The 26,486-nt window shown below is 48.3% G+C and overlaps 1 protein-coding gene across 7 annotated transcripts in view; it reads left to right on the forward strand.

Annotated features, from left to right (window-relative positions):
- atp8a2 (ATPase phospholipid transporting 8A2) overlaps positions 1-26,486 on the forward strand; it is a 70,748-nt gene that overhangs the window by 33,776 nt on the left and 10,486 nt on the right. For all 7 annotated transcript variants that reach the window (XM_055881945.1, XM_055881943.1, XM_055881944.1 and 4 more), the window contains 7 exons: positions 19,320-19,492; positions 22,813-22,996; positions 23,232-23,342; positions 24,221-24,295; positions 24,712-24,834; positions 25,878-25,956; positions 26,047-26,108. In XM_055881945.1, the coding sequence (XP_055737920.1) occupies positions 19,320-19,492; positions 22,813-22,996; positions 23,232-23,342; positions 24,221-24,295; positions 24,712-24,834; positions 25,878-25,956; positions 26,047-26,108 (807 nt within the window). The remainder of the gene's footprint in view (positions 1-19,319; positions 19,493-22,812; positions 22,997-23,231; positions 23,343-24,220; positions 24,296-24,711; positions 24,835-25,877; positions 25,957-26,046; positions 26,109-26,486) is intronic.

The raw sequence follows: 26,486 nt of genomic DNA on the forward strand, positions 1-26,486 counted from the left end.
AGGGTGTGTTTCTTTGTCTGCTCACAGGTGGAGGTAATTAAGCTGTCTGGTGTCTTCCAGGAGAAAGATATCTCTTTCTCTCCTCTCATCCCCCTCTGTGTGTCTCTCTCACACACAAACACACAGAGTGAGAATTTCCTCTGGGTAAACACAGGGCTTCTTCACCACTGCAGACCCACTGGATTGGCGTAGTCGTTCTTTATTACATATCTGTGAGCATTATTGAGTGTGTGTGCAGACCCCAGTATCAGAGACGTTCTGTAGAATACAGTTTGCTGCAGTCAAGTTCTACAGATTACATTTCAACCTTAGGCTTGTTAAGTTGTGTGTCATTCTAAGTGGTTGGGTAACTGTCATGTGAGAATGGCTCATAATGAACACACACACTCCGTCTCAGTCTGCTAGCTTTAGTGGAGTTAATTTGTCTGTGAGACAGACAGTCTGCAGATAGCAGGCAGGGTTACGGCCTGTAAACGCCATTGTGTCTCAGAATGTGTGTATGAAGTGGAATGTGTACTGATGGACTGTTTTGGGATAGAGCGAGATATCAGTTACCATATGAAGAGAACGGACAGAGTGCCATAGAAGAGTGTGTTCACCTTAACTGTTTAGTTCGGGATGTGGTGTTCACCGTAACTGTTTAGCTCGGGATGTGGTATTCACTGTAACTGTTTAGCTCGGGATGTGGTGTTCACTGTAACTGTTTAGTTCGGGATGTGGTGTTCACTGTAACTGTTTAGCTCGGGATGTGGTGTTCACTGTAACTGTTTAGTTCGGGATGTGGTGTTCACCGTAACTGTTTAGCTCGGGATGTGGTGTTCACCGTAACTGTTTAGCTCGGGATGTGGTGTTCACCGTAACTGTTTAGCTCGGGATGTGGTGTTCACCGGAACTGTTTAGCTCGGGATGTGGTGTTCACCGGAACTGTTTAGTTCGGGATGTGGTGTCCACCGGAACTGTTTAGCTCGGGATGTGGTGTCCACCGGAACTGTTTAGCTCGGGATGTGGTGTCCACCGGAACTGTTTAGCTCGGGATGTGGTGTCCACCGGAACTGTTTAGCTCGGGATGTGGTGTCCACCGGAACTGTTTAGCTCGGGATGTGGTGTCCACCGGAACTGTTTAGCTCGGGATGTGGTGTCCACCGGAACTGTTTAGCTCGGGATGTGGTGTCCACCGGAACTGTTTAGCTCGGGATGTGGTGTTCACCGGAACTCTTTAGCTCGGGATGTGGTGTTCACCGGAACTCTTTAGCTCGGGATGTGGTGTTCACCGGAACGGTTTAGCTCGGGATGTGGTGTTCACCGGAACGGTTTAGCTCGGGATGTGGTGTTCACCGGAACGGTTTAGCTCGGGATGTGGTGTTCACCGGAACGGTTTAGCTCGGGATGTGGTGTTCACCGGAACGGTTTAGCTCGGGATGTGGTGTTCACCGGAACGGTTTAGCTCGGGATGTGGTGTTCACCGGAACGGTTTAGCTCGGGATGTGGTGTTCACCGGAACGGTTTAGCTCGGGATGTGGTGTTCACCGGAACGGTTTAGCTCGGGATGTGGTGTTCACCGGAACGGTTTAGCTCGGGATGTGGTGTTCACCGGAACGGTTTGGCTCGGGATGTGGTGTTCACCGGAACGGTTTGGCTCGGGATGTGGTGTTCACCGGAACGGTTTGGCTCGGGATGTGGTGTTCACCGGAACGGTTTGGCTCGGGATGTGGTGTTCACCGGAACGGTTTGGCTCGGGATGTGGTGTTCACCGGAACGGTTTGGCTCGGGATGTGGTGTTCACCGGAACGGTTTGGCTCGGGATGTGGTGTTCACCGGAACGGTTTGGCTCGGGATGTGGTGTTCACCGTAACGGTTTGGCTCGGGATGTGGTGTTCACCGGAACGGTTTAGCTCGGGATGTGGTGTTCACCGGAACGGTTTAGCTCGGGATGTGGTGTTCACCGGAACGGTTTAGCTCGGGATGTGGTGTTCACCGGAACGGTTTAGCTCGGGATGTGGTGTTCACCGGAACGGTTTAGCTCGGGATGTGGTGTTCACCGGAACGGTTTAGTTCGGGATGTGGTGTTCACCGGAACTGTTTAGCTCGGGATGTGGTGTTCACCGTAACTGTTTAGCTCGGGATGTGGTGTTCACCGTAACTGTTTAGCTCGGGATGTGGTGTTCACCGTAACTGTTTAGCTCGGGATGTGGTGTCCACCGTAACTGTTTAGTTCGGGATGTGGTGTCCACCGGAACTGTTTAGCTCGGGATGTGGTGTCCACCGGAACTGTTTAGCTCGGGATGTGGTGTCCACCGGAACTGTTTAGCTCGGGATGTGGTGTCCACCGGAACTGTTTAGCTCGGGATGTGGTGTCCACCGGAACTGTTTAGCTCGGGATGTGGTGTCCACCGGAACTCTTTAGCTCGGGATGTGGTGTTCACCGGAACTCTTTAGCTCGGGATGTGGTGTTCACCGGAACTCTTTAGCTCGGGATGTGGTGTTCACCGGAACGGTTTAGCTCGGGATGTGGTGTTCACCGGAACGGTTTAGCTCGGGATGTGGTGTTCACCGGAACGGTTTAGCTCGGGATGTGGTGTTCACCGGAACGGTTTAGCTCGGGATGTGGTGTTCACCGGAACGGTTTAGCTCGGGATGTGGTGTTCACCGGAACGGTTTAGCTCGGGATGTGGTGTTCACCGGAACGGTTTAGCTCGGGATGTGGTGTTCACCGGAACGGTTTAGCTCGGGATGTGGTGTTCACCGGAACGGTTTGGCTCGGGATGTGGTGTTCACCGGAACGGTTTGGCTCGGGATGTGGTGTTCACCGGAACGGTTTGGCTCGGGATGTGGTGTTCACCGGAACGGTTTGGCTCGGGATGTGGTGTTCACCGGAACGGTTTGGCTCGGGATGTGGTGTTCACCGGAACGGTTTGGCTCGGGATGTGGTGTTCACCGGAACGGTTTGGCTCGGGATGTGGTGTTCACCGGAACGGTTTAGCTCGGGATGTGGTGTTCACCGGAACGGTTTGGCTCGGGATGTGGTGTTCACCGGAACGGTTTGGCTCGGGATGTGGTGTTCACCGGAACGGTTTGGCTCGGGATGTGGTGTTCACCGGAACGGTTTGGCTCGGGATGTGGTGTTCACCGGAACGGTTTGGCTCGGGATGTGGTGTTCACCGGAACGGTTTGGCTCGGGATGTGGTGTTCACCGGAACGGTTTGGCTCGGGATGTGGTGTTCACCGGAACTGTTTAGCTCGGGATGTGGTGTTCACCGGAACTGTTTAGCTCGGGATGTGGTGTTCACCGGAACTGTTTAGCTCGGGATGTGGTGTTCACCGGAACTGTTTAGCTCGGGATGTGGTGTTCACCGGAACTGTTTAGCTCGGGATGTGGTGTCCACCGTAACTGTCTAGCTCGGGATGTGGTGTCCACCGTAACTGTTTAGCTCGGGATGTGGTGTCCACCGGAACTGTTTAGCTCGGGATGTGGTGTCCACCGGAACTGTTTAGCTCGGGATGTGGTGTCCACCGGAACTGTTTAGCTCGGGATGTGGTGTCCACCGGAACTGTTTAGCTCGGGATGTGGTGTCCACCGGAACTGTTTAGCTCGGGATGTGGTGTCCACCGGAACTCTTTAGCTCGGGATGTGGTGTTCACCGGAACTCTTTAGCTCGGGATGTGGTGTTCACCGGAACTCTTTAGCTCGGGATGTGGTGTTCACCGGAACTCTTTAGCTCGGGATGTGGTGTTCACCGGAACTCTTTAGCTCGGGATGTGGTGTTCACCGGAACTCTTTAGCTCGGGATGTGGTGTTCACCGGAACGGTTTAGCTCGGGATGTGGTGTTCACCGGAACGGTTTAGCTCGGGATGTGGTGTTCACCGGAACGGTTTAGCTCGGGATGTGGTGTTCACCGGAACGGTTTGGCTCGGGATGTGGTGTTCACCGGAACGGTTTGGCTCGGGATGTGGTGTTCACCGGAACGGTTTGGCTCGGGATGTGGTGTTCACCGGAACGGTTTGGCTCGGGATGTGGTGTTCACCGGAACGGTTTGGCTCGGGATGTGGTGTTCACCGGAACGGTTTGGCTCGGGATGTGGTGTTCACCGGAACGGTTTGGCTCGGGATGTGGTGTTCACCGGAACGGTTTGGCTCGGGATGTGGTGTTCACCGGAACGGTTTGGCTCGGGATGTGGTGTTCACCGGAACGGTTTGGCTCGGGATGTGGTGTTCACCGTAACTGTTTGGCTCGGGATGTGGTGTTCACCGTAACTGTTTGGCTCGGGATGTGGTGTCCACCGGAACTGTTTGGCTCGGGATGTGGTGTCCACCGGAACTGTTTAGCTCGGGATGTGGTGTCCACCGGAACTGTTTAGCTCGGGATGTGGTGTCCACCGGAACGGTTTAGCTCGGGATGTGGTGTCCACCGGAACGGTTTGGCTCGGGATGTGGTGTTCACCGGAACGGTTTGGCTCGGGATGTGGTGTTCACCGGAACGGTTTGGCTCGGGATGTGGTGTTCACCGGAACGGTTTGGCTCGGGATGTGGTGTTCACCGGAACGGTTTGGCTCGGGATGTGGTGTTCACCGGAACGGTTTGGCTCGGGATGTGGTGTTCACCGGAACGGTTTGGCTCGGGATGTGGTGTTCACCGGAACGGTTTGGCTCGGGATGTGGTGTTCACCGGAACGGTTTGGCTCGGGATGTGGTGTTCACCGGAACGGTTTGGCTCGGGATGTGGTGTTCACCGGAACGGTTTGGCTCGGGATGTGGTGTTCACCGGAACGGTTTGGCTCGGGATGTGGTGTTCACCGGAACGGTTTAGCTCGGGATGTGGTGTTCACCGGAACTGTTTAGCTCGGGATGTGGTGTTCACCGGAACTGTTTAGCTCGGGATGTGGTGTTCACCGGAACTGTTTAGCTCGGGATGTGGTGTTCACCGGAACTGTTTAGCTCGGGATGTGGTGTTCACCGGAACTGTTTAGCTCAGGATGTGGTGTTCACTGTAACTGTACTATGCACACTTCATCCTGAGCTAAACAGTTTTTTTTACTTCTATTTATTCAGGGAGGCCAATTGAGACCAGTGTCTCATTTGCAGTGGTGCCCTGAGGACAAAAATGCTACCAACACAACAAAATATATATATGTTTAATTACACGACAACTATAAATACTGTATATTACATCAGGTTATTTCAACAAGTTTTATAATAGTCAATTGAAACAATTGCACACTTCAGTAAACAACACAGTGAACACATCCTGAGGCTTAGATGGAGTGTGTAGGTTGTGTGTGTGTGTCGGTAGAATGTGTGGGTTGTGTGTGTGTGTGGGTAGAGTGTGTGTAAGTCAGTGTTATTCAAACTTTTTCAGCGCACTTTTTCCACCAAGAATTTCTCGAGACCCCACCCCAAATCTAATGACACAACCTTAAAATTGGTAAATTGGGATTGTTACATCAACAAAGAACTTTCAATTCATTGGTTTTTAGTCTCTTATCAAAATGAAAAGAAAAATAAATGTTCTATTTTTTTCTTAAATTATCTTTCTCAAAGTTTGTATACCTGGCCATAAAATAATATGTGCTCAATTTTTTTTTGTTCCATATTTTTTTTATTTTGGGGACCCTACTGCTGTTCAACCCCGACTTTGGATACTACTAGTGAAAGGAAAGGGGGATACCTAGTCAGTTTGTAACGGCGTTCCTCTCTCTCTTCATAAGAAAAGGAGGAGTAGTGATCGAGCCAAGGCGCAGCGGGTTGTGAATACATGATGAATTTTATTTATAAGACAAAACGAAACAAACTATACTTGAATAAACTAACAAAATAACAAAACGAAAATAGACAGACTTAGTACGACGAACTGACATAACACACGCAGAACGAACGAACAAGTACTTACTACAAAAAAACGCACGAACAAACCGAAACAATCCCGTATGGTGTAACATCGACACAGACACAGGAGACAATCACCCACAAACAAACAGTGAGAACACCCTACCTAAATATGACTCTTAATTAGAGGAGAACGCAAAACACCTGCCTCTAATTAAGAGCCATACCAGGGAACCAAAACCAACATAGAAACAGATAACATAGACTGCCCACCCAAAACACATGCCCTGACCTAAACACATACAAAAAACAACATAAAACAGGTCAGGACCGTTACAGAACCCCCCCCCTCAAGGTGCGAACGCCGGGCGCACCAGCACAAAGTCCAGGGGAGGGTCTGGGTGGGCAGTTGACCACTGTGGTGGCTCCGGCTCTGGACGCTGTCCCCACACCACCATAGTCACTCCCCGCTTCTGTCTTCCCCTCCCAATGACCACCCTAAAACTAACATCCCCTAAATGAATGGCCAGCACCGGGAGAAGGGGCAGCACCGGGAGAAGGGGCAGCACCGGGACAAGGGGCAGCACCGGGACAAGGGGCAGCACCGGGACAAGGGGCAGCACCGGGACAAGGGGCAGCACCGGGACAAGGGGCAGCACCGGGACAAGGGGCAGCACCGGGACAAGGGGCAGCACCGGGACAAGGGGCAGCACCGGGACAAGGGGCAGCACCGGGACAAGGGGCAGCACCGGGACAAGGGGCAGCACCGGGACAAGGGGCAGCACCGGGACAAGGGGCAGCACCGGAACAAGGGGCAGCACCGGGACAAGGGGCAGCACCGGGACAAGGGGCAGCACCGGGACAAGGGGCCGCACCGGGACAAGGGGCCGCACCGGGACAAGGGGCCGCACCGGGACAAGGGGCCGCACCGGGACAAGGGGCCGCACCGGGACAAGGGGCCGCACCGGTACAAGGGGCCGCACCGGGATAAGGGGCAACACCGGGACAAGGGGCAGGTCCCGGCTGATATACTCAGGCAGATCCTGACTGAACGGCTCTCGACGCTCATGGCTGGCTGACGGCTCTCGACGCTCATGGCAGGCTGACGGCTCTCGACGCTCATGGCGGGCTGACGGCTCTCGACGCTCATGGCGGGCTGACGGCTCTCGACGCTCATGGCGGGCTGACGGCTCTCGACGCTCATGGCGGGCTGACGGCTCTCGACGCTCATGGCGGGCTGACGGCTCTCGACGCTCATGGCTCTCTGGCGGCTCTCGACGCTCATGGCTCGCTGGCGGCTCTGGCAGATCCTGTCTGGTTGGCGGCTCTGGCAGATCCTGTCTGGTTGGCGGCTCTGGCAGATCCTGTCTGGTTGGCGGCTCTGGCAGATCCTGTCTGGTTGGCGGCTCTGGCAGATCCTGTCTGGTTGGCGGCTCTGGCAGATCCTGTCTGGTTGGCGGCTCTGGCAGATCCTGTCTGGTTGGCGGCTCTGGCAGATCCTGTCTGGTTGGCGGCTCTGGCAGATCCTGTCTGGTTGGCGGCTCTGGCAGATCCTGTCTGGCGGGCGGCTCTAGCGGCTCCTGTCTGGCGGGCGGCTCTAGCGGCTCCTGTCTGGCGGACGGTTCTGTAGGCTCATGGCAGACGGGCGGCTTTGCAGGCTCATGGCAGACGGGCGGCTTTGCAGGCTCATGGCAGACGGATGGCTCAGACGGCGCTGGGGAGACGGATGGCTCAGATGGCGCTGGGGAGACGGATGGCTCAGATGGCGCTGGGGAGACGGATGGCTCTGGCCGGATACGGCGCACTGTAGACCTGGTGCGTGGTGCCGGAACTGGAGGCACCGGGCTAAGGATAAGCACCTTCCTACTAGTGCGGGGAGCAGGAACAGGGCACACTGTACTCTCAAAGCCCACTCTATACCTGATGCAAGGTACCGGCACTGGTGACACCGGGCTGAGGACAAGCACATCAGGATTAGTAGGGGGAGAAGATACAGTGTGTTCAGGGCTCTGGAGACGCACAGGAGGCTTAGTGCGTGGTGCCGGAACTGGAGGCACCGAACTGGATACACGCACTACAGAGAGAGGGCGTGGAGGAGGAACTGGGCTCAGGAGACGCACTGGTAGCCTAGTGCGTAGTGTAGGCACTGTAGGTACTAGGCTGGGGCGGGGAGGTGGCGCCGGAAATACCGGACTGTGGAGGCGTACTGGCACTCTTGAGCATTGAGCCTGCCCAACCCTACCTGGTTGAATGCTCCCGGTCGCCCGGCCAGTGCGGGGAGGTGGAATAACCCGCACCGGCCTATGTAGGCGAACCGGGGAAACCATGCGTAAGGCCGGTGCCATGTATGCCGGCCCGAGGAGACGCACTGGAGACCAGACGCGTTGAGCCGGCCTCATGACACCTGGCTCAATACCCAATCTAGCCCTACCAGTGCGGGGAGGTGGAATAACCCGCACTGGGCTATGCACTCGTACAGGAGACACCGTGCGCTCTACTGCGTAACACGGCGCCTGCCCGTACTCCCGCTCTCCACGGTAAGCCTGGGAAGTGGGCGCAGGTCTCCTACCTGCCCTTGGCCCACTACCTCTTAGCCCGCCCCCAAGAAATTTTTGGGTGTTACTTACGGGCTTTTTGGGCTTCCGTGCCAGACACGTTCCCTCATAGCTCCGGTTCCTCTCTCCGGTAGCCTCTGCTCTCCTCAGTGCCTCCAGCTGTTCCCATGGGAGGCGATCCCTACCAGCCAGGATCTCCTCCCATGTGTAGCAACCCTTTCTGTCCAATATATCGTCCCATGTCCATTGCTCCTTCTTTTCCTGTCCCTTACTCCATTTACTCCGCTGCTTGGCTCTGGAATGGTGGGTGATTCTGTAACAGTGTTCCTCTCTCTCTTCATAAGAAAAGGAGGAGTAGTGATCGAGCCAAGGCGCAGCGGGTTGTGAATACATGATGAATTTTATTTATAAGACAAAACGAAACAAACTATACTTGAATAAACTAACAAAATAACAAAACGAAAATAGACAGACTTAGTACGACGAACTGACATAACACACGCAGAACGAACGAACAAGTACTTACTACAAAAAAACGCACAAACAAACCGAAACAATCCCGTATGGTGTAACATCGACACAGACACAGGAGACAATCACCCACAAACAAACAGTGAGAACACCCTACCTAAATATGACTCTTAATTAGAGGAGAACGCAAAACACCTGCCTCTAATTAAGAGCCATACCAGGCAACCAAAACCAACATAGAAACAGATAACATAGACTGCCCACCCAAAACACATGCCCTGACCTAAACACATACAAAAAACAACATAAAACAGGTCAGGACGTTACACAGTTACACAACTGAACGCATTCAACCGAAATGTGTCTTCTGCATTTAACCCAACCCCCAGGGACTAGGGATACCTACAAACGAGGGATGGGCATTTAAAAATATTGAATTATTCAAATAATATATTTTGTTTGGGGGGAGGGGATATCCGGATAGTAGAAATACATGTTTAAACAAGTTTTTGGTAAACTTTTAATGGTGCGCTGTGCTCTGCTTGTTTTAGCATAAGGGTGGGGTGGTGGAGGGGCGAGAGCAGATCAGGGGCCGGTGTGTAACAGTCTGTGTGTGGCACGGAGGGAGGGAGAGAAACTTGCCAAAACTGTTGTTGCCATAGGTTATACTATCTGGTAGTGCCGGTCGGGGCTGCATCAAATTGTTGTAAAGAAGCTAGTTGGCTACAGTAGCCTGCTAAATTCCCCTGCTAGTTAGCTAAGATGTCAAGGCTAGCTAATATAGGCAATTTTTCTGCGCCCTCCATCATTGTCCACAACAACTCCATTCCATTAAACAACAGCTTACCTATTGGAAGATCACTGTAGCCTACTCCTTCTCATTTACCCAACTTAATTCTGTACTTTTAATAAAATTTTGCATTGATTAGAAATCTCCCACTTCACTTGCTTAGCTATTGGATGATGGGTAACATGGAGCCTCTGACTGAAGCTTGGCTATGATTGACCGACAACAACAAGCACGCCAGGCTGTGAAACTTGTACACTGCTGGTGTCTTTTTTGTATGCTGTGCACTCAGAAAAACTCTCATAAAACATATTTTATTACAATGTTGAATCTAATGGTATATCCTTGTAGGCTATTATTTATTTTTGTAAACTTTTTTTAACTAGGCAAGTCAGTTAAGAACAAATTCTTATTTACAATGACGGCCTAGGAACAGTGGGTTAACTGCCTTGTTCAGGGGCAGAACAACATATTTTTACCTTGTCAGCTCGGGGATTCAATCCAGCAACCTTTCGGTTACTGGCCCAACGCTTTAACGACTAGGCTATCTGCCGCCCCGCTATCTCACATAGATATTTTTATCTAAATGTAGACCAATCCTTTTCATTGTTAAAATATGCCTTTTTTATGTATACTTTTATGTATACTCTCCCAAGTGCACACTTCCCTGAGGGAGGGAGGGGCTAGGGAGACGTGCACGTTTCCCTGAGAGAGGGAGGGGCTAGGGAGACGTGCACGTTTTCCTGAGAGAGGGAGGGGCTAGTGAGACGTGCATGCTTTCCTGAGAGGGGGAGGGGCTACGGAGACGTGCACGCTTTCCTGAGAGGGGGAGGGGCTAGGGACTAGGATGACAGTGCGACCATTCAGTAGCACTGTAATTAGTCAGATTGAGAGTCTATTCAATTAAAACCAGAACAACTCTAACTTAACATTCCTGTCACATGTTGGAGAAGTAGCCTGAATCCGTAACCAGTCTGCTTGCTCTTTCTCATCTCTCCAACTGTAAATATTTGTTGAGTTAGTATACTAATCCAGATGTACATTATTGTAGCTTAGGAATGTGTGTGTGTGTCAGGTTCAGAGAGCTGTGGAGAGAGAGGAGGTCACTACAGATGAAAGCATACAGACACTAGTGAGAGGACCGGTTCAGAGAGCTGTGGAGAGAGAGGAGGTCACTACAGATGAAAGCATACAGACACTAGTGAGAGGACCGGTTCAGAGAGCTGTGGAGGGAGAAGAGGTCACTACAGATGAAAACATACAGACACTAGTGAGAGGACCGGTTCAGAGAGCTGTGGAGAGAGAGGAGGTCACTACAGATGAAAGCATACAGACACTAGTGAGAGGACCGGTTCAGAGAGCTGTGGAGGGAGAAGAGGTCACTACAGATGAAAGCATATAGACACTAGTGAGAGGACCGGTTCAGAGAGCTGTGGAGAGAGAGGAGGTCACTACAGATGAAAACATACAGACACTAGTGAGAGGACCTGTTCAGAGAGCTGTGGAGAGAGAGGAGGTCACTACAGATGAAAACATACAGACACTAGTGAGAGGACCGGTTCAGAGAGCTGTGGAGAGAGAGGAGGTCACTACAGATGAAAGCATACAGACACTAGTGAGAGGACCGGTTCAGAGAGTTGTGGAGAGAGAGGAGGTCACTACAGATGAAAGCATATAGACACTAGTGAGAGGACCGGTTCAGAGAGCTGTGGAGAGAGAGGAGGTCACTACAGATGAAAGCATACAGACACTAGTGAGAGAACAGCTACAGACAGCCGTGGAGAGAGGAGGTCACTACAGATGAAAGCGAGAGAGCAGGAGCATATCATTCATAGGAGAGACCTATTGTCCCATTGCAATGTATCTCTTGTCCTCCTTGTTTTTCACTCCTTTTTCTCCTTCCCCTGCTTCCTTTCCTCTCTGTCTGTTTCTCTGTTGGTAGTCAGGCGGATGTCTCCCTCCCTCCCCTCCTTTCCATGTCTCCTTCACGCTGCTACCTATACATCTGTCAGCACCCTCTCCATGCACAGGTGTGTGTGTGTGTGTGATCAAGACAGGGAATCTGTTTATTATGTTTTGTGTGAGATGTAAAAGTGGGAGAGGGAGGTAAAGAGAAAAAAGGAGAGAGGGAGAAGTAGAGAAATAGGGAGAGGCATAGAGGGAGGTGGGGAGAGGGAGAAGTAGAGAAATAGGGAGAGTCATAGAGGAAGCCATCTGATGTTGATGATTGAGGAGGGTAATGGGATCTCCTTTTGTCGCTCCCTCTCGTCAAAACAAACCCTATGAGCAATGCCTCCTGGGTAAACATGGCAGCTTGTGACAGTGACGCTGTGACACGCTCCATCTGTCACCTTCATATCAAACTCACACACAGTCAGACTCAGTCTTTGCAGTAGGTGGTGGCTTGTACAGACCAGGCTAATAGTCTTACATTAGTCATACATTTCATCTATCTTACCCACAACCACCCTCTGTCCTGTCACACCGCCCGCATTACACGTCTAACACAAACATCCTCACTGTGCTGCTCATTAATCAACACACACACACACACCTCTCCTTAATTAAGACACTATGTATACACTTTTAATTTATGTTCACATTTTATGCCAACCTTCTGTGTGTATGTCTAGGTGTGTTGGTGTGTGTTTGTAGCTTTGTCTGTCAGCAGACTGTGGAGGATGTGGGTGTTTGTACAGATGCTTGGCTGATAATTAAACTCTTTATTAAATCTCACTGGTGACAGAATCTGCATTTCAGATATGAGCGTGTCTGTCTCCTCCCCCACCCTCACCCTTCAGAGGTGTGTGTGTGGCGAGACGGTGACCTATATGTCACACCATCTGAACATTACTGCCCAGCTCTAAATATAAACCTGATAAGATTCAACACAAGAGCCTGAGAACATGGTTTAGTGTGTGTGTGTGTGTGTGTGTGTGTGTGTGTGTGTGTGTGTGTGTGTGTGTGTGTGGTGTGTGTGTGTGTTTCAGCTTAGATGCATATGAAAAATACAATGTTGTTTCGAACTGAAAATGCTACTGAGATCTGTCATCAGATGTTATTTGTCACATGCTTCATGAACAGGTGTAGACTAACAGGGAAATGCTTACTTACAGGTCCTTGCCAACAATGCAGAGAGATTAATAATACAAGTTATAATTAATACACAATGAGTAATGATAACTTGTCTATATACACGTTTTACCAGTACACAGTCGATGTGCAGGGGTACGAGGTCATTGAGGTAGATATGTACACATAACTAGGAATAAAGTGACAGAAAGTAAACAGTAGCAGCAGAATCTGTGATGAGTGAAAGTTGGTACAAAAAGGGTCAATGCAGATAGTCCGGGTAGCTATTTAGTTAACTATTTTATTATGTAGCAGTCTTATGGCTCGGGGGTAGAAGCTGTTCAAGGTCCTGTTGGTTCCAGACTTGGAGGATCGGTACCGCTTGCCGTGAGGGTAGCATAGAGAACAGTCTATGACTTGTAACATGTACATGTAGGTAGAGTTATTAAAGTGACTATGCATAGATAATAACAGAGAGTAGCAGCAGTGTTCCGGGGGGGAGGCAATGCAAGTTGTCTGAGTAGCCATTTGATTAGATGTTCAGGAGTCTTATGGCTTGGGGGTAGAAGCTATTTAGGAGCCTCTTGGACCTAGACTTGGCGCTCCGATACCGCTTGCCATGCGGTAGCAGAGAGAACAGTCTATGACTAGGGTGGCTGGAGTCTTTGACCATTTTTAGGGCCTTCCTCTGACTGCCTGGTATAGAGGTCCTGGATATCAGGGAGGTCGGTCCCAGTAATGTACTGGGCCATACGCACTACCCTCTGTAGTGCCGTGCAGTCGAATGCCAAACAGTTGCCATACCAAGCGGCGATGCAGCCAGTCAAGATGCTCCTAATGGTGGAACTATAGAACTTTTTGATGGTCTAAGGGGCCATGACAAATCTTTTCAGCCTCCTGAGTGGGAAGATGCGTTGTCATGCCATCTTCATGACTCTGTTGGTGTGCGGACCGTGATACATCCTTAGTGATGTGGACGCTGAGGAACTTGAAGCTCTCGACCTGCTCCACTACAGCCCCCTCGACGTGAATAGGGCCGTGCTCGGCCCTCCTTTTCCTGTAGTCCACGATCAGCTCCTTTGTCTTGCTGACGTTGAGAGAGAGAGGGTGTTGTCCTGGCAACACACTGCCAGGTCTCTGACCTCCTCCCTATAGGCTGTCTCATCGTCGTCGGTGATCAGGCCTACTAAGGTCGTGTGGTCGGCAAACTTAATGATGGTGTTGAAGTTGTAAGCGGCTATGCAGTCGTGGGTGAACAGGGATTACAGGAGGGGACCCCTGAGGTGCCCCCTTGTTGAAGGTCAGCGTAGCGGATGTATTGTTGCCTACCCTCACCACCTGCGGATGGCCCATCAGGAAGTCCAGGAACCAGTTACAGGAGGTGTTGAGGCCCAGGGTCCTTAGCTTAGTGATGAGCTTTGAGGGTACTGTGGTGTAGTCAATGAACAGCATTCTCACATAGGTGTTCCTCTTGTCCAGGTGGGAAAGGGCAGTGTGGAATGCAAGACGTTGCCTCATCTGTGGATCTGTTGGGGCGGTATGCGAATTGGAGTGGGTCCAGGGTGTCTGGGATGATGTTGATGTGAGCTATGACCAGCCTTTTACAGCATTTCATGGCTACAAATGTGAGTGCTACGGTGCGATAGTCATTCAGACAGGTTACCTTAGTGTTATTGGGACTATGGTGTCATTCAGTGACATGGAACAATGTACAGTCCTTGATTGCACCAGTCTTCTTCATAAACAGGCAGCATTTGTGAGAAAGAGGACTAGCTGCAGTCATTTTACAGCCTGCAGTATCTTATCTGTAGATGTACAGAACAAATGTGAAATGGTTAGTTTTACATTAAGAAAATATGTGGTGTAATAAGTTACATAAACCAATGATGTGTGACGATTTGCAAACTGTTTGATAATGATTTTATAATCAGTTAACAAGTGTTGATTTCAGTTCTGTTAGACCATCCTAGCACCGACTAGCTATCTGCTGTGACAAGTAGCAGTGGGTTATTAACACCGACGTGTTAGGCCATTACACTGTTTGCTGCCAGTTGGACTCATTGAGGTGTTTGTGTGTGTGTGTGAAAGAGAATCACAGTGTTGGTTATTACTGTAATCGTGATGATGTAGGTAGTCTGTCATATCTCATGATATTGTGACATTCATCATAATATTGTGGCAGCCCCTCTACACCAAACTACCTATAATAACAAAATGACAAACAGCCCCTCTACACCAAACTACCTCATAATAACAGAATGACAGACAGCCCCTCTACACCAAACTACCTATAATAACAGAATGACAGACAGCCCCTCTACACCAAACTACCTCATAATAACAGAATGACAGACAGCCCCTCTACACCAAACTACCTATAATAACAAAATGACAAACAGCCCCTCTACACCAAACTACCTATAATAACAAAATGACAAACAGCCCCTCTACACCAAACTACCTCATAATAACAGAATGACAGACAGCCCCTCTACACCAAACTACCTATAATAACAGAATGACAGACAGTCCCTCTACACCAAACTACCTCATAATAACAGAATGACAGACAGCCCCTCTACACCAAACTACCTCATAATAACAGAATGACAGACAGCCCCTCTACACCAAACTACCTCATAATAACAGAATGACAGACAGCCCCTCTACACCAAACTACCTCATAATAACAAAATGACAGACAGCCCCTCTACACCAAACTACCTATAATAACAGAATGACAGACAGCCCCTCTACACCAAACTACGTCATAATAACAGAATGACAGACAGCCCCTCTACACCAAACTACCTCATAATAACAGAATGACAGACAGCCCCTCTACACCAAACTACCTCATAATAACAAAATGACAGACAGCCCCTCTACACCAAACTACCTCATAATAACAGAATGACAGACAGCCCCTCTACACCAAACTACCTCATAATAACAAAATGACAGACAGCCCCTCTACACCAAACTACCTCATAATAACAGAATGACAGACAGCCCCTCTACACCAAACTACCTATAATAACAGAATGACAGACAGCCCCTCTACACCAAACTACCTTATAATAACAAAATGACAGACAGCCAATCTACACCAAATTAAAAACTTCTTAAGGATCGGTGTCCCGTAAGCGGGACAACCTCCGGTGAAACTGGAGGGCGCGTAATTCAAATAAATTCTAATAGTTATTATGGATTTTAAACATTGTAGGTACATATAAGTGTCCTATATCGGCTGAAAGCTTAAATTCTTGTTAATCTAACTGAACTGTCCGATTTACAGTAGCTATTACAGCGAAAACATGCCATGCAATTGTTTGAGGACGGCACCCCACATCATATTTTTCCACCAGCACAGGTTTCATACATTCACATATATAAAGAAGAAATATTCACTTTTTGAGAATCTTCCTATGATTTGTCATCCAAAGCATCCCAGCTATAACATGTAGTGTCGTTTTGTTATTTAAAATCCTTTTTTATATCCCAAAAAGTCTGTTTAGTTGGTGCCATCGACTTGAGTAATCCACTCGTTCAACTTGCAGAGAAAGGAATCTGAAAATCTACCCCTAAACTTTGTTTCAACAAGTCAAAATACGTTTCTATTTACTCCTCAGACACCCTAAAATGTAATCAAACTATAATATTTATTTCGAAAAGAAGTATGTTCAATAGGAAACCGATTTTAGCAGGTGCGCAACTTCGTCATGGCACGCAGAAACAAAGATTTCCAAGACTGTCCTCTTATAAAAACTGTTATTTCTTATTCGTTTTTGAAGTTACAAGCCTGAAACCTTGAACATAGACTGCTGACACGCTGTGGAAGCCATAGGAATTTTGCAATATGACCATTCTCTTGCATTTCTAAGAGGATGGTCTCTCAAAAATAATAATTCCGGTTGTTTTTTTCTTTGGATTTTCTCCTACCATATCTATTGTGTTATTCTCCTACATTATTTTAACATTTCTACAAACTTCAAAGTGTTTTCTTTCCAATGGTACCAATTATATGCATATACAATTGGCTACAGGCAGTTTACTTTGGGCATGTCATTCAGGCGGAAATGGAGAAAAAAGGGGCCTAGCCCTAAGAAGTTTTAATAACATAATGACAGACAGCCCCTCTACACCAAACTACCTCATAATAACAGAATGACAGACAGCCCCTCTACACCAAACTACCTCATAATAACAGAATGACAGACAGCCCCTCTACACCAAACTACCTCATAATAACAGAATGACAGACAGCCCCTCTACACCAAACTACCTCATAATAACAGAATGACAGACAGCCCCTCTACACCAAACTACCTCATAATAACAGAATGACAGACAGCCCCTCTACACCAAACTACCTCATAATAACAGAATGACAGACAGCCCCTCTACACCAAACTACCTCATAATAACAGAATGACAGACAGCCCCTCTACACCAAACTACCTCATAATAACAGAATGACAGACAGCCCCTCTACACCAAACTACCTCATAATAACAGAATGACAGACAGCCCCTCTACACCAAACTACCTCATAATAACAGAATGACAGACAGCCCCTCTACACCAAACTACCTCATAATAACAGAATGACAGACAGCCCCTCTACACCACACTACCTCATAATAACAGAATGACAGACAGCCCCTCTACACCAAACTACCTCATAATAACAGAATGACAGACAGCCCCTCTACACCAAACTACCTCATAATAACAGAATGACAGACAGCCCCTCTACACCACACTACCTCATAATAACAGAATGACAGACAGCCCCTCTACACCAAACTACCTCATAATAACAGAATGACAGACAGCCCCTCTACACCAAACTACCTCATAATAACAGAATGACAGACAGCCCCTCTACACCACACTACCTCATAATAACAGAATGACAGACAGCCCCTCTACACCAAACTACCTCATAATAACAGAATGACAGACAGCCCCTCTACACCAAACTACCTCATAATAACAGAATGACAGACAGACCCTCTACACCAAACTACCTCATAATAACAGAATGACAGACAGCCCCTCTAAATCAAGTGTGTTTGAGGCGTCGTAATCCTGACAACCGGCACGAGGTTCTTCCTTTTTGAATTGAGGTGCTTACCTAAAAAAGTGTTAGTTCATTTATTTTCTTAATTGTTTGAGAAAATGAAATGTTTGTTTAGTCCTCCCAGAATGAGGATATTACGCTAGGGTAGATGGATGGGGATTGTGACTGTATCTGACAGTGCCCCTTGACACATACACGCTCACGCACGCCAGCTCAAACCGTCACACACACGCAAAGACTTTGATTTGCAGAACTCTGACAACCTGTAATCTTCTTTAATCCTTTCATTCTGTTTGTGTTTTCTCTCTCTGTTTGGGAGAAGGTAAATGCAAACAGGAATTCTGGGATAGAAGAAAAACACACAGCCCAAGGCTGAGAAAACAAGAGGGGATTTTTCAAGAGAGAGGAGGGACAGCCCGCTGTTGTATCAGTTTCGGAGGGAATGCGGTGTGTGTGTGTGTGTGTGTGTGTGTGTGTGTGTGTGTGTGTGTGTGTGTGTGTGTGTGTGTGTGCGTACGTTTTGTAAGGACAGCGGGGGAAAATAATGTGTGTATGAGGGAAATAAAGGGAGTGTGTGTGATTACTGTGTAGTTTCCCCCACACACTAGTCAGTTGACAGAAGGAGGGTCATCTCAAACAGTCCAGGTCACAGGGATGAGCTGGGGTCATTGGACTGGAAATAACCTAGTCTTCTCTGTGGGTTCGTACCCATGAAGTGTATTCATGTTTGTGCCTGGGACTGTACTTTGTCTACAATACAGTGAGCTCCAAAAGTATTGGGACAGTAAAACTATTGTTTTGGTTCTGTGCTCCAGCACTTTGGATTTGAAATGATACAATTTGTCCCAATACTTTCGGTCCCCTAAAATGGGGGGACTATGTACAAAAAGTGGTGTAATTTCTAAACGGTTCACCCGATGTGGATGAAAATACCCTCAAATTAAAGCTGACAGTCTGCACTTTAACCTCATAGTCATTGTATCATTTCAAATACGAAGTACTGGAGTACAGAGACAAAAAAACAACAAATGTGTCACTGTCCCAATACATTCAGAGCCCATTGTACATCTATCTGTATATATATTAAACATTGTGAAAGTGCGTTTCTATTTATAGTTTAAATGTGGATATAAGCATATCCTTTAAATGTGTGTTTGCGTGTGGATTAAGTCTTGTATTCCACGTGTGTGTGTATTCTCCTGTGTGGGCTGTGTGGTGCGTGCCTGCCTGTCCACATGGTTCTCATTAGAGTCTATGGGATGTTTGTTTTCTCTATCAGTCCCTGTTCCACCATTATAAACCTGCCCTAAACTACTGCCCCATAAACGGCCTGTACACTCTGCTCCGACTGGTCCAACAAACACGAGTACCTCACGCACATACTGTGTGTGTTTTATGCGTGTGTGTGTGTTTCCAGTGTATACCTTCACATCTTTCTTTCTGCTTCAAACCTGTAGGTGTGTGTGTGTATACATATATACACACACACACAGTCTGTTTCACCCCCTCTTTCTCTTGCCCTCACCAGGCTACACGTGCCACCCTGACAGCTCACTGTACGTCTCTGGGTGACTCTCTGGGGAAGGAGAATGAGTTGGCTCTGATCATCGATGGACAGACCCTGAAATACGCCCTGTCCTTCGAGCTCCGCCAAGCCTTCCTAGACCTCGCCCTGTCCTGCAAGGCCGTCATCTGCTGCAGGTAAGAAATGCACGCACACTCGCAAACACACATCCTGTTCTGCAACTGCTTCAGGTCACACACACACACACACACACACACAGACACACACACACACACACACACACACACACACACACACACACACACACACACACACACACACACACACACACACACAGGGAGGATGCAGAGTATAGGTCTGGGTGTTAGGGTGTGCTTGGTACTTGGTGTATGTGCTGCCTATAAAGGTTCTGGTTGTGAGTTAAAGGTTGCAGGTTGCCCAGGGTTACAGTAGTAAATAACTGTAGATGTTGCAGGTTGCCCAGGGTTACAGTAGTAAATAACTGTAGATGTTGCAGGTTGCCCAGGGTTACTGGAGTAAATAACTGTAGATGTTGCAGGTTGTCCAGGGTTACTGGAGTAAATAACTGTAGATGTTAAAGGTTGCAGGTTGCCCAGGGTTACAGTAGTAAATAACTGTAGATGTTAAAGGTTGCAGGTTGCCCAGGGTTACAGTAGTAAATAACTGTAGATGTTGCAGGTTGCCCAGGGTTACAGTAGTAAATAACTGTAGATGTTGCAGGTTGCCCAGGGTTACTGGAGTAAATAACTGTAGATGTTAAAGGTTGCAGGTTGCCCAGGGTTACAGTAGTTAATAACTGTAGATGATAAAAGCTTGGCATTCAGCTCAGAGGGGTTAATGTAATACACCGCACCGCATGAAAATGTCAAAGTCATGGCTCACTTACCGCTATTAACACACACACACACACACACACACACACACACACACGTAATTGACTCTCTGTAGCATAAAAGCCATATCCGGACTTAGGTCTCCAAGGCCTTACAAATGCCTCCAGCCCCCCCCCCCCCCCCCCCCTGTTCTAGACCCCTCTCTTTCTTCCGCCTGATCCCCCCCGGCCCACTCATAGCAGAGGTGACTGTGATCCTCTCCTCCTGGTGTGTGTGTTGTTTGTAAGGGGTGGTGGGTTCAGGCAGGGCTCGGTGCTTGGGTTCCTGACTTCACACTCTGTTTATTTAAACAACCACTTTAAACTCCTCATTTACTCTTCAACTCCACCATGAAGACCATTTAGCCTCTTTCATCTACCCTGAGGTGCCCTGAGCCACCATTCTCAAACACTTTTTGTGTGTGTGGGGGGGGGGGGGGGGGGGCTTTGAGGGATTTTTTTTGTTGAGTCACTATTTCTACTAGTGTCCTATTCGCTCCTTCTGTCTCTCACGCAGACAGACACGCACCTCAGAGAGCAGAGGCTCATCTCGTCTCAACATCAGCTTCTCCAGCCAATTCTCTCGCTGATGGTTTCCCCTTGGAAAGTGTGTGTGTGAGAGAATACTAAGCGGACCACCCAGCTCTGTGGTTTCAGCTTGACCGGGCCACGGTTCAGAACACACAGACCATCTTTATGACCCGTGGGCATCCCGCTGGCCTGCAGCAGGTGTGTGTGTGTCAGAGCGATACATAGAAAGGCTATATAGAGTTTTTCTCCGTACCCAGCCTGGCCTGCTTCCTCTTGCCCAAGAAAGAGTGGTCCCTGTTGGGTCTTGAAATCACTTTGTGTCCTGGTCTGACTACAGGCCTACAAAACTGACATGCAGAGAGTAACAGGAGCCATGTTTTCAAAAGGCATACTATCTATTACACACACACACACACACACACACACACACACACACACACACACACACACACACACACACACACACACACACACACACAATGTCTGTGAATTCACCCTAGACACTGTCCCCTGGGCTCCTCATCTCATTGTCTGTGTAGACAGAGCCGGTTTAGGAGACAGACAGACAGAGAGGCTGAGGGTTACAGGTTAAGAGGGTGGAGTACCTCAGGGGTCTTGTCCCTCAACCAGCTATCACAATGACTGAATGGCTACACAAGTACATTAGTGGGAAGCAGTGCCCTAAACCACTGATACAGGAACAGATATATTTCCATCTATTTAATGGGTCAGGTTAGGATCTGGGGCAGTAAAATCTTATCCTAGGTCTGTGGTTAAGGCCAACTTTTACCTTGGGATTTGGCACCAAATAGAAGCCATTGTGGTTATATTTCCTGCTCCCTAATGTAATCCACTGAACAGAAACCTCATGTTTATGTGTGAAGTCTGTCTGTTTCTCTGCCAGCTGTCTTTAAATCTCCTTCTTTTGTTCTCTCTTCAACTCTTTTCCTCTCTTCCATTTCCAATCATTCTAATCTTTATGCGTTTTGTAATTTATGTTTTTGGTAATCTGATCTCACGGACTCTCTGTCTGTGTGTCTCTCTCTCTGTCTGTGTGTCTCCTCTCTCGGTCTGTGTGTCTCCTCTCTCGGTCTGTGTGTCTCCTCTCTCTGTCTGTGTGTCTCCTCTCTCGGTCTGTGTGTCTCCTCTCTCGGTCTGTGTGTCTCCTCTCTCGGTCTGTGTGTCTCCTCTCTCGGTCTGTGTGTCTCCTCTCTCTGTCTGTGTGTCTCCTCTCTCGGTCTGTGTGTCTCCTCTCTCGGTCTGTGTGTCTCCTCTCTCGGTCTGTGTGTCTCCTCTCTCGGTCTGTGTGTCTCCTCTCTCGGTCTGTGTGTCTCCTCTCTCGGTCTGTGTGTCTCCTCTCTCGGTCTGTGTGTCTCCTCTCTCGGTCTGTGTGTCTCCTCTCTCGGTCTGTGTGTCTCCTCTCTCGGTCTGTGTGTCTCCTCTCTCTGTCTGTGTGTCTCCTCTCTCTGTCTGTGTGTCTCCTCTCTCTGTCTGTGTGTCTCCTCTCTCTGTCTGTGTCTCTCTCACTGACTGACTGTTCCCCACCTGGTTGAATAGTTGTTTCCAGTCTCCCAGACATCTTTTACTTTCGGTCTTTTAGGTTATTGTGTAACTGGTTTCTAACTGATCTGTCCCTCTCATTTCAAGGGTGTTTATTGACATGGGAAACACATGTTAACGTTGCCAAAGCAAGTGAAGTAGATAATATACAAAAGTGAAATAAACAATAAAAATGAACATAACACTCACAGACGTTCCAAAAGAATAAAGACATTACAAATGTCGTGTGTGTGTGTATATATATATATACAGTGTTGTAACCATGTGCAAATGGTTAAAGTACTAAAGGGAAAATAAATTAACATATATGTTTGAATTTACAATGGTGTTTGTTCTTCACTGGTTGCCCTTTTCTTGTGGCAACAGGTCACAAATCTTGCTGCGGTGATGGTACACTGTGGTATTTCACCCAGTAGATATGGGAGTTTATCAAAATCGGATTGTTTTCGATTTCTTTGTGGATCTGTGTAATCTGAGGTAAATATGTGTCTCTAATATGGTCTCCCTCTCCAGGGTCTCTCCCCTCCAGAAGTCTGAGATAGTGGACATGGTGAAGAAGCATGTGAAGGCCATCACTCTGGCCATAGGAGACGGGGCCAACGACGTGGGCATGATCCAGACTGCCCACGTGGGGGTTGGCATCAGTGGCAACGAGGGCATGCAGGCCACCAACTCCTCGGACTACTCCATAGCACAGGTAACACACAAAGCAGATTCTAGCCCGCAGCTTGTTTGTGAGCTGCTAGCACTCCTGTGTTAATGGTTAGCATGTCTCCCTGTGGGGAGAATGGAGGAGGAGCCAGTTGAAGTATTATGTGAGAGCCAGAGGAATCTAGGAATCTGTCTATCTGTCTTTACCCCTCGGGTACTGCTTATCTCTGTCTCACCCTGTATCCATCTCTCTCTCCCCCTCCCCCTCTGACTGGTCCTAGTTTTCCTACCTAGAGAAGCTGTTGCTGGTCCATGGGGCGTGGAGTTATAACCGTGTCACTAAGTGTATCCTCTACTGTTTCTATAAGAATGTGGTGCTCTACATTATAGAGGTAAGACACACCCCTCCCTCATCCTCACCACGCCCACCCTCCCTTATATAGGTCAGGTCCTATGCATGCCACCCAGAGAGCCAATCAGGTTATGAAGACACATAAAATATGATTTACATTAGTAGGAAGCTGGACTCATTTAGTAAGTGACTAACCCCCTTTTCTATTTTGATGTCATTCTCTCTCTCTCTCTCGCTCTCTCTCTCTCACAGACACATACATTAACAGAGACATTTTGCAGCTGTTTGTCGAAATGCTTGACAGTGATGGATGAGGTGCCCCTCTGGTGTCTGCTTTCTGTCACTCACACGCGCACACACACACTTTACTGGATGTACACACACATAAACACACACTGTGTAGAATGGGTGAGAGACATTTTGGAAGCCCTGAGGGGTATCTGTCAGCTGTGCCCCCCTCTCTGTCTAACATTAAGGATGCCAGCAGGTGCAAACCATCATAAGACCCTCTACCTCGCTGTCCCTCTCACACTGGTGTGTGTATGTGTTTGTTTATCACACATTATTGGCTGCCTGCAGATTTCTATACGTGAAGGGTTATAGACGGTCTCTGTACACAAAGCAGATTGTGTGTGCTCCAGGAATATCATCATACACACTCTGATCAGTCAGTCTCTCTGTATGGGTGGACACTCCTCCTCAACACCTGACCCAGAGTCAGATTCCAGTGTTTTACTCTTTGTAGATAACTTTAGCATTGGGTAGTGGAGACTGATCCTAGATCTGTCATCTATGCACAAGGGCCACTTCACCATGAAACAAATCAATGTGTTGGTTCTCCTCTATCTGGGCCTATAAAGCCGTTCTTTCCATCCTCCCTTGTTTACTCATCCTATGTCATCCCTCTCTCTTGTCCAGCTGTGGTTTGCCTTTGTGAACGGCTTCTCTGGACAGATCCTGTTTGAACGCTGGTGTATAGGCCTCTACAACGTGGTGAGTGTCCACTTTATTCATACTGTCCATTTCTCTGGATCTCTGTCCTTTACTCTCCCTCGTACTCCATATTTTTCTCTCTCCTTCACCCTTTCCCCCTCTCTCTCTCCCTCCCTCTCTCCCTCCCTCCCTCTCCTTCCATGTCTCCACTCTGTGTGAGCTGTGTTCTGTTATCTGTGGTCAATCTGCATGCCACAGCAGAGTGTCTGTTCTCCTGTCTCTCTGCTGCTACGTCTCAGTGATAATGTATCCAGCCCTCAGGCTCGCCATGTTTGGTGGAATTCCTGTTGATTGTGTTGTGTGTTTTCTCAGTCACACAATCAACACAACAGTCACTGTCTGAATCTCTGAAAGGCAGTCGTGTTTGTGTGGGTGTTTTGACTTTGTTATTGTGTGTGTGTGTGTGTGTGTGTCAGATCTTCACAGCGCTGCCTCCCTTCACTCTGGGGATCTTTGACCGGCCATGCAGTCAGCAGAACATGCTACGCTTCCCCCAGCTATACAGGATTACCCAGAATGCCGAGGGCTTCAACACCAAGGTACACACACACACACAATTACATTGAAATACTGTACAATTATTCATGGACAAACATATGGAACCATTTTGAACACTATGAATGAAAAAATACATAAATGATTAGCGTATTATTAGACATCACTTGTAGACCTATATGCACATGTGTGGCGTCATCTGAAATGAAGCTATGATTGTCATGCTCTGTGTTTGATGGGTCATGGTGGGGCTTGTCTCTGATGGATTTGAGATGCCTGGTGTTTGTTTGGAACCCCAGCGGGTAAACAAGGTGGCAGGGAGTCCGGGCCGTCTCCATGGCAATGCTAATGAGATTCAGAGGGCCAGAATAAGGAAGTCATTCAGTTAGTGAGTGGAAGGTGTGTGTAATGTGTGTGCGCAGAAGCAGGGCAGTTGGTTGGTAGCGATGGTGAATACACAGTGGTAGTTGTATTACTGTGAGGAAACACTGTTTTTGTATGTGGCCTCTGTGTGTTTTGGCATTGGTTTGTACTTACTACTACTGCCCTCTCTCGCTCTCTCCATCCTCTCGCTCTGTCGCTCTGTGTGTGTCTGTCTCTCTGTGTGTGTCTATGTCTCTCTGTCTCTCTGTGTCTCTGTCTCTCTGTGTCTCTGTGTGTCTGTCTCTCTGTGTCTCTGTCTCTCTGTGTGTCTGTCTCTCTGTGTGTCTGTCTCTCTGTGTGTCTCTGTGTGTCTCTGTCTCTCTGTGTGTCTCTGTCTCTCTGTCTCTCTGTGTGTGTCTCTCTCTGTCTCTCTGTCTCTCTGTGTGTGTCTCTCTCTGTCTCTGTCTCTCTGTGTGTGTCTCTGTGTGTGTCTGTCTCTCTGTGTGTGTGTCTCTGTCTCTCTCTGTGTGTGTGTCTCTGTCTCTCTGTGTGTGTGTGTGTCTCTGTCTCTCTGTGTGTGTGTGTGTCTCTGTCTCTCTCTGTGTGTGTGTCTCTCTCTGTCTCTCTCTGTGTGTGTCTCTGTCTCTCTGTGTGTGTGTGTCTCTCTGTCTCTCTCTGTGTCTGTCTCTGTCTCTCTTTGTGTCTGTCTCTCTCTCTCTCTCAGGTGTTTTGGGGTCACTGTATAAATGCTCTGATCCATTCCATTATTCTCTTCTGGTTTCCACTCAAAGTTCTAGAACATGGTAAGTAGTGGTGCCTACACCCCCCTGCTAGTCACACACTCTTATCTTAATATCTTGTGCTAAATATTCCTTTGTGTGTGTTCTCCCCAGACAGTCCTTTCAACAACGGTCATGGAACTGACTACCTGTTTGTGGGGAACATGGTCTACACGGTAAGCAGATGAATTGCACCGTGTCTCGTTTATGTTGGCGCTGACACTCTGAATATTAACATGGACCCACTAATGTAATGCCCAGTCTGATAAAATGTGTGTGTCGTGTGTGTCAATTAGACTTTTTGGATCCTGCTATAGAGATGCTAGACTCTGGCCATTTTAAATCAGTAATGAAGTGCTCATGGGACTGCAGTTAGTCTCCCTCAGCAATCGCTCTACTCATCTACCTTATTCCCTCTCTCTCTCCATCACTCTGTTCCTTACATTTAGCACGGTGTGTGTGTCTGTTGCTTATTTGTTTGTGTTTAGATGGCTGAGAGCAGCAGGTACACTCTGAGGGTTTTAACAGGAATTGTTAAGTTTACAGTATATCAT

The sequence above is a fragment of the Salvelinus fontinalis genome, chromosome 25 (assembly GCF_029448725.1).
Source record: "Salvelinus fontinalis isolate EN_2023a chromosome 25, ASM2944872v1, whole genome shotgun sequence".
NCBI classification, from domain to species: domain Eukaryota; kingdom Metazoa; phylum Chordata; class Actinopteri; order Salmoniformes; family Salmonidae; genus Salvelinus; species Salvelinus fontinalis.